Below are 14,905 nucleotides of genomic sequence, written 5' to 3' on the forward strand. Positions count from 1 at the left end.
TCAGAGCATGATCTCTGTTAGGGATTATAACAATGGACTCAATAGGTATTATACTTTAAGAAAAAAATATATGATTAATGTAGAGCTTTGATTTCAGCTTCATGTTTTTTGTGTATTAGCAATTTCAATGTCCAGTCAAGGGCAGTTCACTAGAAAACAATTTCTTCAAGACCAGAAATGAGTAAAACTTACCCAATACTAGATGTTTTTCTGGAAACCCCCTCTCGAAAAACATGCATCCTGGGTCTATAACAAACAAAACAAGGTTTTTTCTAGAATCCAACTGCCAACTACATATACAGTGAGAAATCTATTCCTTCATATATAAAAACAGTAATTCTGTGGCTAATTCCCACTAAATACTAGCCAGAAATGTTCACATCAACCCTCTTGTACATGAAAGGAGAAATAAACCTATAACTCTATTAGAAGAACACTAATGAGTTATTTATGGCATAAGTGCTAGGAAGTGCTGTCTCTTACTTTGGTGTAGATGTATTCTCAGCAGAAGTCATTCTTTGTCCAGCTGGGCATTCAGCTGTAGAAGTCTGCTTTGCTGGTTTTGGCTGCACTGTTGATGAGGAAGTTGCCATGTGAACCATCTTCTGTTTATCTATAAGAGAAGTTATGTTATCAATATGAATATTAAAAAGAAATGTAGATGTTGTTGCTCATCAAAAATCTTAAGTGAATTTGTGGCTATAAAAAAAACAACCTCTGAATGCTGCTCAAAGCAGCCATTGATTTTCTCCATTATTAGACAGAGACACTGCTTCTGTAATCAAATAAAAAGTAGAGGGCTTTTTAAGTGGTGTAGTGTAGCTGGCAGCTAAAACAGCTATTTATGTAAAAGATTACAAACACAACCATAAATAAATGCACACACAACTTTTACTTTAGGGACTATCGTACACAAACAGAATTATTTCAAAAAACCTGGTACCAGTAAAAAATAAAATAATTCTGAAATTTATCCAACCTTCTGAAGCAAGACGAGAGCTGGAAACAAGTCTATTACAAGACGATGATGATCTCTCCTCAATCCTGAAGCTAACTTGGCGTTCAAGATGCTCTCGAATTAGTTGAATGTCAGGCACTTGTTTCTCTTTCTCTTCTCTGGCATATTCAACAGAAACTAAGACTTTGTTGAAGTGGTCACTTGGGATACCACGAACACCCTGAAGAAATACTACAAGTTACTGTTTGATGGACAGCATAACTAACATAAAAACACAGTTTATAAACCATTGGCTTAGACTTTTTGACTACATCTAGTTTAAACCTTTCGTCTTCACACCTTCAAGGCCCTGTATAATCCCTGGAGGATTCTCTGCACCTTGAAGCCTTTAAACCATGATTTGAGGACTTCAATAGCTCAGACATAGGTGAGAGGTTTATCGCAGGAGTGGGTGGGTGAGATTCTGTGGCCTGTGTTGTGCAGGAGGTCAGACGAGATGATCATAATGGTCCCTTCTGGCCTTAATATCTATGAATCTATATCTCCTTTTCTCCTTCAGGTTTTACCATATCGCTTTCTACACTGTTGCTCCACCAATGATGCCATCCTCAATGCCTATTTGTCAGCTTCTGATTACCTTTTATGTAACCAACAGAAAACAATACTTTTCTAAATATATAGGTTGTAAAATACTTTTTTTAATGGCTTAGCAGCTGTTTTATAAACAATGCATTACTAGGGCATATTCTGTTGTCATTCAGAACAGAATGCTAATGCATATGTGAACTCTGGGATATCTCTTATCCTCTCAAGTGGAAGACACAGAAACCTTTCAGAAAAAGACATTTGACAATTGCTGAGACACAACAGGTCTCATATATTGTATGGGAATGGAAGTCAAAAACAGTTCTTGATTCCACAGTCTAAAACCTAATGAAACTTATTTAAAGGATGGTCCCTACATGTGTATATTGCTACAACTACTTATTTCCTGAATACCAACAGTATACTTGGTACTGTATGAACATATAACATGATACAGTCCATGATCCAAGGATTAACCACAATCCAATTCATACACAGACAAGGGAATTTACACACATAAAATGCACTCGGTGACTGCTCAAACTGTAAGAGAATCAGATCCCGTTTAGAAAACACCATTGAATGTTTTTGTAGAAGTGCATTTTAAGGAGGATTTGAAAGAAGAGAGGAAGATCATTTAGCAAGTGAGAATAGTGAGGGAGTGCCAAAGATAAGTTCCCCCACAAAAGAAAATGAAAGACAAAAGTGAGCAGAGGATACAAAAGGGGTGCTAGGAAGAAGGGAGGTAATGAGAATAAAGAACACAGGTGGAGGCAAAGCGACACAGGGCCTTTTATATAGTACTGCGAACTCAAAGAATTAAAAACCATGAGTTGGACCCCCAATATCATGAGTTTTTTCAAAATAATAAATTTTGGATTCTTTTTCTTTGCCTTCTACAGTAAGTCCTCACTTAACGTTGTAGTTATGTTCCTGAAAAATGCAATTTTAAGTGAAATGATGTTAAACAAATCCAATTTTCCCATAAGATTTAATGTAAATGTGGGGGGGCTAGGTTCCAAGGAAATTTTTGGGGGGCAGATAAAAGGCATTATATACTGTACAGTACTGTACTGTAGTTGGGAAGTGCCCCTGGCTTACCCCACACAGGTACAGGACGCTAGGAAGCACCTTCACAGCAGCAGTAGCAGCTTACCTGGAGAAGAACAGGTGCTGACTTTGCTGGGGGATGCTCCAGGCCCGCCTCTTCCCGTCCCTGCTCCACTCCAGGCCCACCTTTTCCCACCCCCACTCCACCTCCTCTCCGGAGCATGCTGCATCCCCGCTCCTTCCCTGTCCCCAGAAAGTCCTAAGCGCTGCCAAACAGCTGTTTGGCGGGCTTAGGACTTGCTGAGAGGGAGGGGGAGGAGTGGAGATGTGGCACTTCCCCACTCCTCTCCCTCCCTCCCAGAAAGTCCTAAGTGCCACCAAACAGCTGTTTGGTGGTGGGGGAAGTGCTGAGAGGGAGGGGGAGGAGGCGGAGAAGAGGAACTTGTGCAATGCTCCCTTGTAAATTCGCTGCTCTTCCACAAAAAATTTACAAGCACTGTACAGACCAGGCAGCCAAACAACATTATAAGGGAGCATTGCACAACTTTAAATGAGCACATTCCCTAATTGAGCAGCGACATAACTTTGAAACAACATTAAGCGGGAAGATGTTAAGTGAGGAGTTACTGTAGTTTCTGAACTTCTTAGGTGCACTCATTTCACTTTTTCAAGCACTGTTCAGAACCATTAGGGCTAGAAACTCTTTTTTTAAATGAGATTATCACACATCTTGATTCCAGCAGCTGCAAGCATTGACAGACACTCCAAATATCATGAGACTTGCAATGAAATCAAAAAAGTTCAACTGGCCAAGAGGACCAGATCCTTTGCCGAGTAAACTGGTGTAGTTCCACTGAAGTCAATGGAGCTATGATGACTTACACCAGCTGGGGATCCACCCCAGGAATCACTAGATGGATTCTGAATGAGAAAGGAAGTCAGCAAAGGGATTCAAAGAAAAAAGGGGATCCTCTGTGAAGGGAGAGATACATTATTTCAGCAGCAGAATTTTGATAAGATTGGTTGGAGGAGGGATGAAATGAGATGTGGGAATGGTAGAAGGAGGCTGTGTTGGTTTAGTTTAGAGATTACCAAGGTGCTTGCAAGCAGGTTTGTAGAAATTTTGGTGATGCCCAGAACACTCAGACCCGCCCCCCTGCAAACTCCCCACACACACCTGCCTAAGGCTCTGGGAGGGAGTTTGGGTGGGGGAGCGGGTCTGGGGTTCAGGCGATTGGGCTGCATGAGGGGATGGGGATGCAGGTTCTGAGAGGGAGTTTGGGTGCAGGAGGTGTGAGAGGTCAGGCTCTGGGAAAGAGTTTGGTGGGGGACGGGGTCTGGTGTGCAGGCTCTGGGATGGAGTTTGGGTGCAGGCTCTGGACTGGGGCAGGGGATTGGGGTGCAGGAGGGGTGAGAGGTTGGGCTCTGGGAGGGAGTTTGGGTGGAGGAGGGGGTCTGAGGTGCAGGCCCTGGGAATGAGTTTGGGTGCTGGGTGAAGGCTCTGGGCAGGGGTGTAGGAGGGGGTGGGTGTGCAGTCTCTGGAAGGGAGTTTGGGGACAAAAGTAGGTGCAGGGGAGGGGTGGGAGTGCAAGAGGGAGTTGGGGGAGGGGGTGTGGGGTGCAGGATGGGGGTGCAGGAGGGATGAGGGGTGCAGGCTCTGGGACGGAGTTTGGGGGCGAGAGTGAGTGCAGGGGTGGGGATGCAGGAGCAAATTTGGGGGCCAAAGGGTGTGTTTGCAGAGGGGGTTGGGGTGCAGGCTCTGGAAGTGGATTGGGGAGGTTCGATGCTAACCTGGGGCACCTGCTCCAGCAGCGGTGGGGCAGGCTGGGTGGGGTCTCCTCACGCTGCTGTCTCCAGGCACCGCCCCTGCAGCTTCCCATTGGCCACAGGGGCATTTGGGACAGGGGCAGTGCGCAGCAGCATAACCCCCTCACACAGGCTGCAAGCACCTGCCAGCAGCCACATGGAACGAGCGCGCGGGAAGCCGCTCAGCCCCGCTGCGCTGCTGGGTGGCGGTGGGAGCTTTCAGGCTGTTGTAAATCGTGCGGGGGCGGTAGGTGGGACCGGGGGAAGCGCGGGGGGAGTGTGTGTGCGTGTGGGGGAGGTGGGAAACTTTGCTGGAGCTGGGACAGGAATATTCCTGGTGCCTGGGCACCAAGGGCCCATAGAACTCGCTGCCCATGCTTGCAAGGGTTTAGTGGAATGGGTAGAGTACAAAGGACAGATTTCTCAGATTCCGCACAGGAAGAAACAGCATGGTTTGGCACCAACCTGGATGCAAGGGAAGATGACGGGGTGGAGAGAGAAACTGAATATACTGCTGAGGTTGAGAGTCTGGGTTATGGAAAGGATAGAGTAATGGAGAAGGAAGGGAGAGAAATGAGCAGGGAATAAAACTGGGCTGGTTTTAAGTTTGTTGTAGGATTTCAAGGATCATTCAGTTTAGTTTCTCTTAAAAGGCCACCACAAGTGTCACACCTCCCAGGATGAAGAATCCAGTGCTCAGTGAGAGCTTTAGCTTGGACCCAGTCAGTGCTTGGCTAATCATTGACGCTGAAAGGAGGCAGAAGATTCAGTTTCTTCTTCACTGTACTACAATAGCCTCTAAGCCTTGGGAGGAGAGCGGGGAAAATGCCTTCAGAGCTCAGACTGTGCATCTTTGTGACTGCCTGCAGCAGGACAAGGAAGGGCTCTAACCACCTCAGTTCTTTGGCCAGTGAGGATGAGGCCTGGGTTGCACAGTTTTAGTATTGATATGACTATGATAGGGGTATGACTCTTTTTTTTTTAACACTGATAATTACTAGTGCAAACAATTGTACTGGAATAAAGATGCCTTATACTAGTATAGCTTATTCCCTTTTCTATACAAGAGCAAGCTATACTAGTATAAGCACATTTATAACTATACTGGTATAGTTAAAGTGGTACAATTTGTGTGTGTAGACAAGGCCGAAGTGCTAGAAGATTGTGGGAAACTGAGAACCTGTTCTCTCTCAGGGGTGCTAGACATAAGTTACTATCTAGCAATGAAGTGTGAGCTGATTGAGATAAGCAGGGGAGCAACAAATGGGAACCTACTCTAGGAATCAGATGAACTCATTCTAGGTGGGGACCAACCAGGGCTTGTTAAAAAAATATGAGGTGAAGAGATACATCAAAATGCTGGGGACCCTGAAAAATCCCAGGATGGCAGAGGCATGCAGGGGAAGAGAGAGAAGTTAATTGTCTGCAATTCAGATTGCACTGGCAGCCACTGTAATCCTCAATCAATTAAACAACGTTGGCAGCCAAAAGAAAGTCAGAAATAAAACATTCTGCCTAAATTTTTTGAAACTCTTCCCACCTACACAAATTTAAATGCAATCTCCTTTCCCATGCAGAGACAAAAGTGAAACTGAGGTCCCAAGACAAGAGAAAGATTTTGTACTTGAGGATGGATACGTGGACCTTAGACTTTCTGCTAAAGCATTCAGTGACAGAAGAGCACAAGGAAAACACAGTGGATGTAAAGTAAGGGCCAATTCTCAAAGCAGCCCCAGGGACAAAGAGGAGGAAGACTAAGCCATATGTGAAATCTTTAATTTATAAGATCTAACTTGAAGAAAGGGGAGACCCTCAATTGTGAGGTACAACTAGGGTGATCAGATAGCAAGTGTGAAAAATCGGGACGTGTGTGTGTAAGTAATAGGGTTCTATGAGAGAGGGGTAATAGGATCCTATATAAGAGAAACCCTATAATATCAGGACAGTCCCAAGAATACGAAGGCAACTTGTCACCCTAGGCACAACTGGGTAAATAGGTAAATAGGTAAATATTCAGGGTAAATAGGCCAAATCCCCTGAGATGGGATATTAGATGGATGGGATCTGATTTACTATAGAAAATTCTTTCCTGGGTATCTGGCTGGTGAATCTTGCCCATGTGCTCAGGGTTTGGCTGATTGCCATGTTTGGGGTCAGGAGGGAGTTTTCCTCCAGGGCAGATTGGAGAGGCCCTGGAGGTTTTTTTTGCCTTCCTCTGTAGCATGGGGCATGGTTGACTGGAGGGAGGCTTCTCTGCTCCTTGAAGTTTTGAACCATGATTTGAGGACTTCAATAGCTCAGACATGGGTGAGGTTTTTCATAGGAGTGGTGGGTGACATTCTGTGGCCTGCGCTGTGCAGGAGGTCGGACTAGATGATCAGAGTGGTCCCTTCTGACCTTAGTATCTATGAATCTATGAATCTATGAAACTGCACCAAGGCAGCTCCAGATTGATTCTTGAAGGAATCTTGAATCCAAGCAGTCACACTGCCTTGGATGTGGCTGCCTGAATTGTAGTCAAGGAGCACTTGCATTGTGGCAAGTATTAGATCTAAGGTTTTAATTGAGAACCCCATATCACTTAACCTTATGATAATAAATAAGTTATTTATGAGTATTATAGTAGTATTAGTGAAGTTTACACAACTGGAGAGAAGTTAGCCCTGGAATACACATGTTAAACTACCAATACATACATACTGGTTCTGATTTTTCTTTATCGCAGGGAAAAAAGATAAAAAGCATTGTGAAAGAGTATATCAGGCCCTTTGAGGCCCCCTGCTGGAGGCCTTGCAGTCCTACCACACCCTGCCCTAAGAAAGGAGCAATGAAGGTGGGTCCTCCAGGCCCACCTACAAAGGCTGCAGGGAAGCAGCTAATCAGAGCACAGCCAACAGAGTTTGCCTCCTGCACCCAAACTCCCTCCCAGAGCCTGACCAATGAGAGGAAAGAGTGCAGGATCGTACCCAGCCAACAGGAGGCACTTACAAGAGGTGAGTGCACCCTGTCATAAGCATTATTGTGGGGTGTACATATTAGAACATCATTAAAACACCCACTATAATTTCCCTATAGGAACTACGGAAACATCCAACCTTCAATTAATGGGCATTAAAGATAAAATACATGATCTTGAAGATGAAGGGACATTTCACACTGGTCTCTAGCAACCACCTCTGGCTGACAAGGAGAGTGTCCTTCCTCTCAGGGGTGATATTTGGACATAATGGTCATTGAGAGTTGTCGTAGGCAAGTGAAGGGGAAGTGAAAAAAGGTGGGACAAAGGACCTTCTCCACCACTTAATGAAAAATAATCATTTAAAATAACCTTACTGCTTTAATTCCCAAGGATTCCAACTTCTCCACCAGGGTCTGCTCCAAAACCATTCGTAATTCTTTAGTTAATGAAGGATTAGTCTTCAAAGCATTTATTAAATGTTGCTTACTTCTGCCTGTTTTGTGTTCATTTTTTTCTATTTCTGTAATATGATAGGAAAATTACATTAACAAGTTATATTTTAAAAATGCAAAGTATCAATACACAGGATGAGACAAAAAGACAAAACTGAACCATGCGTTTTTTTATTTTAAAATATACATATGTGTATGATATTTTCTTTGTGTAGTGGTATTTTGTCTGCTCAATGCTGCCTTTTTCTTTTAACAAAATCTGGAACTAATTTACAGAAACATAGATCTACTTATTTCAGAGTAGCAGCCGTGTTAGTCTGTATTCACAAAAAGAAAAGGAGTACTTGTGGCACCTTAGAGACTAACAAATTTATTAGAGCATAAGCTTTCGTGAGCTACAGCTCACTTCATCGGATGCATTTGGTGGAAAAAACAGAGGAGAGATTTATATACACACACACAGAGAACATGAAACAATGGGTTTATCATACACACTGTAAGGAGAGTGATCACTTAAGATAAGCCATCACCAACAGCAGGGGGGGGAAAGGAGGAAAACCTTTCATGGTGACAAGCAGGTAGGCTAATTCCAGCAGTTAACAAGAATATCAGAGGAACAGTGGGGGGTGGGGTGGGAGGGAGAAATACCATGGGGAAATAGTTTTACTTTGTGTAATGACTCATCCATTCCCAGTCTCTATTCAAGCCTAAGTTAATTGTATCCAGTTTGCAAATTAATTCCAATTCAGCAGTCTCTCGTTGGAGTCTGTTTTTGAAGCTTTTTTGTTGAAGTATAGCCACTCTTAGGTCTGTGATCGAGTGACCAGAGAGATTGAAGTGTTCTCCAACTGGTTTTTGAATGTTATAATTCTTGACGTCTGATTTGTGTCCATTCATTCTTTTACGTAGAGACTGTCCAGTTTGGCCAATGTACATGGCAGAGGGGCATTGCTGGCACATGATGGCATATATCACGTTGGTAGATGCGCAGGTGAACGAGCCTCTGATAGTGTGGCTGATGTGATTAGGCCCTATGATGGTATCCCCTGAATAGATATGTGGACAGAGTTGGCAACGGGCTTTGTTGCAAGGATAGGTTCCTGGGTTAGTGGTTCTGTTGTGTGGTGTGTGGTTGCTGGTGAGTATTTGCTTCAGATTGGGGGGCTGTCTGTAAGCAAGGACTGGTCTGTCTCCCAAGATCTGAGAGAGCGATGGCTCGTCCTTCAGGATAGGTTGTAGATCCTTGATGATGCGTTGGAGGGGTTTTAGTTGGGGGCTGAAGGTGATGGCTAGTGGCGTTCTGTTGTTTTCTTTGTTGGGCCTGTCCTGTAGTAGGTGACTTCTGGGTACTCTTCTGGCTCTGTCAATCTGTTTCTTCACTTCAGCAGGTGGGTACTGTAGTTGTAGGAATGCATGATAGAGATCTTGTAGGTGTTTGTCTCTGTCTGAGGGGTTGGAGCAAATGCGGTTATATCGTAGCGCTTGGCTGTAGACAATGGATCGAGTGGTATGATCTGGATGAAAGCTAGAGGCATGTAGGTAGGAATAGCGGTCAGTAGGTTTCCGATATAGGGTGGTGGTTATGTGACCATCGCTTATTAGCACCGTAGTGTCCAGGAAGTGGATCTCTTGTGTGGACTGGTCCAGGCTGAGGCTGATGGTGGGATGGAAATTGTTGAAATCATGGTGGAATTCCTCAAGAGCTTCTTTTCCATGGGTCCAGATGATGAAGATGTCATCAATGTAGCGCAAGTAGAGTAGGGGCATTAGGGAACGAGAGCTGAGGAAGCGTTGTTCTAAGTCAGCCATAAAAATGTTGGCATACTGTGGGGCCATGCGGGTACCCATCGCAGTGCCGCTGATTTGAAGGTATACATTGTCACCAAATGTGAAATAGTTATGGGTCAGGACAAAGTCACAAAGTTCTGCCACCAGGTTAGCCGTGACAGTATCGGGGATACTGTTCCTGACGGCTTGTAGTCCATCTTTGTGTGGAATGTTGGTGTAGAGGGCTTCTACATCCATAGTGGCTAGGATGGTGTTTTTAGGAAGATCACCAATGGACTGTAGTTTCCTCAGGAAATCGGTGGTGTCTCGAAGATAGCTGGGAGTGCTGGTAACGAAGGGCCCTCCCACCCCACCCCCCACTGTTCCTCTGATATTCTTGTTAACTGCTGGAATTAGCCTACCTGCTTGTCACCATGAAAGGTTTTCCTCCTTTCCCCCCCCTGCTGTTGGTGATGGCTTATCTTAAGTGATCACTCTCCTTACAGTGTGTATGATAAACCCATTGTTTCATGTTCTCTGTGTGTGTGTATATAAATCTCTCCTCTGTTTTTTCCACCAAATGCATCCGATGAAGTGAGCTGTAGCTCACGAAAGCTTATGCTCTAATAAATTTGTTAGTCTCTAAGGTGCCACAAGTACTCCTTTTCTTTTTATAGATCTACTTAGAATCCACCACTTAAATAAACTTTAAGCAATCACTCTCTCTTGATTGACAATGCTTTTTCATACTATATCTATGTTGTAAAGATAGAAGCATGAATATGGAACTATGGAGAGTACTGTATGCACTTCTTGGAAAGGAAAATTATTTTGTGATAATTAAGTTCTCTAAAAGTAATATTTGAGGACAAAGCCAAACTCTGTGTCATGTCTACTAGCTTGTCAAATTTCCAATCAGAAATTTTTCTCATCTCCTTCAGAGTTCCCCAAACATTAAAACATTCTCCAATAAGGCATCAGACAATAACTCTTTCTTAACCTTTTGGAAGTGAAAAGGTGAATTTAAATATGTTAGTAAATACAAAAATATGGTCTGAATTATCAAATTAACAGAATACACATGATAAATATTGCATGTCTTAAAATCCCCTAGACCTGAATACAGGATTTTTTTTTCCTTCGAGGGCTGATGGCATCACACACACTTAAAGTAGCAAAGGTAAGCTGTATTTTTCATTCTTGCACTAGATGTCATTGAGACTCTTGCAGGAGAAATACAAACATCCTCAAATCAGACCCTGGCAGACAAGTAAAAGATTAAGGGCTAGATTTTCCCAGGTCCTACATGGCCACACAAAGGAGTTAAGGGAAGCAAAGCTCACCCCACCTGCCAGAAATGTAAAATCTGCCTGGATTGTGGCTTTGGCACAATAGGAACATTACTGGATACCTCTGACCTTCCCTCTGACCAAGTGGGAGGGGACCATGGCACCTACCTCCATCCTGCACTGGCCAACAATGCTGATAGGGCATTCAAGTGGAGCATATAACACCCCAGAAAGGGAATCAATTTGGACTATAGACTAAATGCAAGATTTTCAAAGACGAGCAGTGACTTTGGCTGCCCAACATGAGACATCTTAAAGGGGCCTGATTTTCAGTGGTGGTTGCTGAGCACTTTCTGCAATTCGGGTTCCTTTAAGGTGGCTCAGGCTTGGCATTCAAAAGTTGATGCACTTAAAATCATTAATTACTTCTGAAAATCTTGCCCTAAATGCATGTGAAACTGCAGCTAGTAGAAAATTAATTTACTAAAACCTACTTTTGATAATTTAGAGAACAATATTTTATACTCACCTTGCTTGTTATTCAATCTTATATCTTATTTAATAATTTTATATCTGATCTTGTCCTCAATAATTTATTCTGAATCCCTTTGTTTCTGTATTAATATTGTTTCTTAAAAGTATTCATTAACTTGCTGTTACTGTGGCTTAGAGCTATTTCCATTCTTATGCCTGAATGGAAACTTTATAATCCATAAAAAACAAAAATCTTTTAGGTACATTGCATAATCAGGGAATGGGGAAACCACAAAAAGTCTGCAAATTGTAAATTATTTCAAATCCTTGTTTAAACTTCTTGTTTGCTTCAATTTTCAGCTCTTCTGACACTCTCTGTGGACTCATTGTCCCAGAAACTTGCTGAAGCCAAGAACTCAGAAAGATTCAAAAAGGGACTGGACGTTTATAGGGGAATTAGAGGGGTTTCAGAGTAGCCGCTGTGTTAGTCTGTATTCGCAAAAAGAAAAGGAGTACTTGTGGCACCTTAGAGACTAATACATCCGATGAAGTGAGCTGTAGCTCACGAAAGCTTATGCTCAAATAAATTTGTTAGTCTCTAAGGTGCCACAAGTACTCCTTTTCTTTTTAGGGGAATTAGAGTATCCAGAATTGTTGTAATTAATTTGGAAGGGATACTAAACCTCATGGTTCAACAATTAAACCAATCTCTAATTGAGACGAGGATTATATTTATTGTGGATGGCAGATTTCCCCACATCTTCCCATTGTGGGGTTCTCACACTTTCGTCTGAAATATCTGGTGTTGACAACTGTCAGACAGGATACTGGACTAGATGAACCTTGAGTCTAATACTGTCAGGCAATTTCTATGTTCCTGTCAAAAAGTAATCTTTATGCCCAGCAATTTTCACACTCTCCCACACAGATGTCTGTGACTGAAAACAAGAACATACTGACCTTTCTGTCTTTTCAGACTGTTCTCTTTCTTTGATTTTAGTATTGCACGATGTGCTTTTGGGCAGATCAAAGGACTCAAGAATAATCGGTCAAGATAGAAGATCTTTTATTGGACCAACTTCTGTTCGTGAGAGAGAAAAACTTTCAACCTTTCACAGAAGTCCAGACCTGAAGAAGAGCTCTGTGTAAGCTCGAAAGCTTGTCTAACAGAAGTTAGTCCAATAAAAGATACTTCACCCACCTTGTCTCTCTAATATCCTGGGACTGACATAACTACAACAACACAGCATACAAGACAGAAGATAGCAGACAGGAGCAGGAGATGGACTCAGGGAAAGGAAGGAGAAAATGCAAGCTAGCTCTACTAAAAATGGGTGAGGGCAGCTGGTTTCCTTTGAAAATCTCTCACTGAAGCATTGTACAGAAGTATTAACATTTTTCACATCATATCTCTTCCTTCAGGATTTAAACTGATTGCTTGTGAGGGTCAAGAAGGATTTTTCCTTTAATGTACAGTTCTGCAAAACTGTCTGTGTATTAAATATGCAATATGACATGAGAGAGGTGGTGTTGCCTTCCTCTGAAATATCAGGTACTGGCCACTGCCAGGGGCAGGATCCCATAGTAGGTGTTTGTTCTAGCATGGTAAATCCAAGGGCCCTGATTCTCCATTTATCCAAGCTGCACTCAGATGGAGTGGAGGAGCTGCCACAGACAGTGGGGTTTGGTACGATAATTCAGAGTTGCCTAGGCCTGGCTCGAGTTAGTGCTCCACAGGAGCAGCGCTCACTTCACTAATTGCAAAAAGTCTCTGGGGTCTTAGGACAGTAGAGGACAGGGCACCTCAGAGCTCAACTCCACCACCAAGTTCCCACTTCCCATTCTGCTCACTCCTCACCCCCCATCACCTTATGTGGAGGGTAGAAAAGTTATTAACATAGAACGCAGCAGCACTGCCCTCACCAGATTTAAACCTCTGGAGAGTTCCCCTCCATGAACCATCACTGCCCACTTTAAGCTTATGCAAAGTGGTCTTAGCAAACCAGAGAACATTGCCTTATGATCTTTTATTAATTAATCTGATACTAGGTTATTTTGGTTAGTTAATATTGCTGTTTTACAAATATACAAAGAGCTTAATAAGAATGTATTTATTTGTGTAAAACTAAAACATCCAGATACCTAGAGAGATGTATGGAATATGCTTATTGCATAATTTTTTTGATCCCCATCAGACTATACTGAATCCGGATAGAGAAATTATATTTTACAAGCACGCACAACAAATGGGATAGTCATACATCTTGCTCAAATTACATAAAGCATGTTCGAAACTACAGACAAATATTGTAAGTATCAAACAATGTTATCCATTTTTATTTTCAAATAAAATATTTACAAGTAATGCCCACTACATTTTTGACTGATCCCATCGTTACCTTTTTCCTCTTCTGAAAGCTCCTCTATGGGCTCCAGCATATGCACCAAGAGTGCCTTTTCTAATAATGAGGAAAAATAGGAATAGCAGACAAACAGGATAGAAAACGGTCAAGATCGAGGTCCAAAAGGGGAAAGTTATATAAAAGAATATATGGAGATGTCATTTTTGCCTTTTTTCCCCCGACTGCTGATAACCTACCTCACAGGTCCATAAACTGAGCGCCCTATTCAATGTGACTGTTCATAGTAACAAACATTACATTTGGTAGGATAGGATTAATACAATAATCACTTAATTTCTGATTGAGCTGTTTCTTAATTTAGATGTTACAACTGCCAAGTATAAAATGTACTGCAACAATGTAACAAAGTTTATTTGCAGTTGATATGCTAGTAAGGGTTTACAAAAAGAAAATGTAAAGAGCAAGATGCATTAGTCCAAACACAGAAGTCCTCAAAAACATAATGCAAAAAAAATGTATAAATGAGTATAGTTAATTAAATTGGAGAGATATTAAATTTGCCAATGTGTACATCCAAAGGGGGGAAGAAGTTTTATAGACAAATGCAAAAAGACGGGTTGAAATCATGGCCCCATTGGAATCAGTGACAAAACGCACATTGACTTCAGTGTAGCCAGGATCTCACCCAGGGTCCCTGCCTCAAAGAGTTTATAAAGTGTCCTCATTTCATCTGATGAACATGGTGCTCCCACAACAAACTGAAGTGATTCTTCCAAAGATGGACAGATTTCACTTGCATCCTCCTGCCTCTGAAATGTTTTACACAAATTAGGCCAGGTCACAGGATTTTTTTTAATATTATAGATTTAAAAATACTACATTATCTGATTTAATAAGAGAAGTATGAGGGCATGGAAATATATTCTGTAAAATATGAGTATTCACACTGCATTAACTAAGTTCTTACTTAAACAAAAATGAGAACCTCTCTTCTCCCATTCTTAATAGTCAAAAGATAAAGTAATTAGGTATTTATCTTAACAGGTTTTGCTGTATTTGCTTATATTTTGGTATCAGTGCATGGATTTTTTTTAATAGGTATTCATTTAGGGGCAAATCTGCCCCTGCATCCACAAAAGGTCCCCTAGCACCAGAACTGGTTGTTCCACTGCTTAAGAAGTGGAGGAGGAGAGCTTCACTTT

The 14,905-nt window shown here is 42.3% G+C and overlaps 1 protein-coding gene across 4 annotated transcripts in view; it reads right to left on the reverse strand.

Annotated features, from left to right (window-relative positions):
- DZIP1 (DAZ interacting zinc finger protein 1) overlaps positions 1 to 14,905 on the reverse strand; it is an 81,289-nt gene that overhangs the window by 16,753 nt on the left and 49,631 nt on the right. For 3 of the 4 annotated variants that reach the window (XM_043504674.1, XM_038387901.2, XM_038387900.2), the window contains 4 exons: positions 7,733 to 7,878; positions 980 to 1,178; positions 484 to 613; positions 193 to 246 (listed from right to left, as the gene is read on the reverse strand). In XM_043504674.1, the coding sequence (XP_043360609.1) occupies positions 193 to 246; positions 484 to 613; positions 980 to 1,178; positions 7,733 to 7,878 (529 nt within the window). Of the gene's footprint in view, positions 1 to 192; positions 247 to 483; positions 614 to 979; positions 1,179 to 7,732; positions 7,879 to 13,739; positions 13,800 to 14,905 lie in introns of all 4 variants that reach the window. The other variant, XM_043504673.1, reaches the window with a different exon arrangement.

The sequence above is a fragment of the Dermochelys coriacea genome, chromosome 1 (assembly GCF_009764565.3).
Source record: "Dermochelys coriacea isolate rDerCor1 chromosome 1, rDerCor1.pri.v4, whole genome shotgun sequence".
In the NCBI taxonomy this organism is placed as follows: domain Eukaryota; kingdom Metazoa; phylum Chordata; order Testudines; family Dermochelyidae; genus Dermochelys; species Dermochelys coriacea.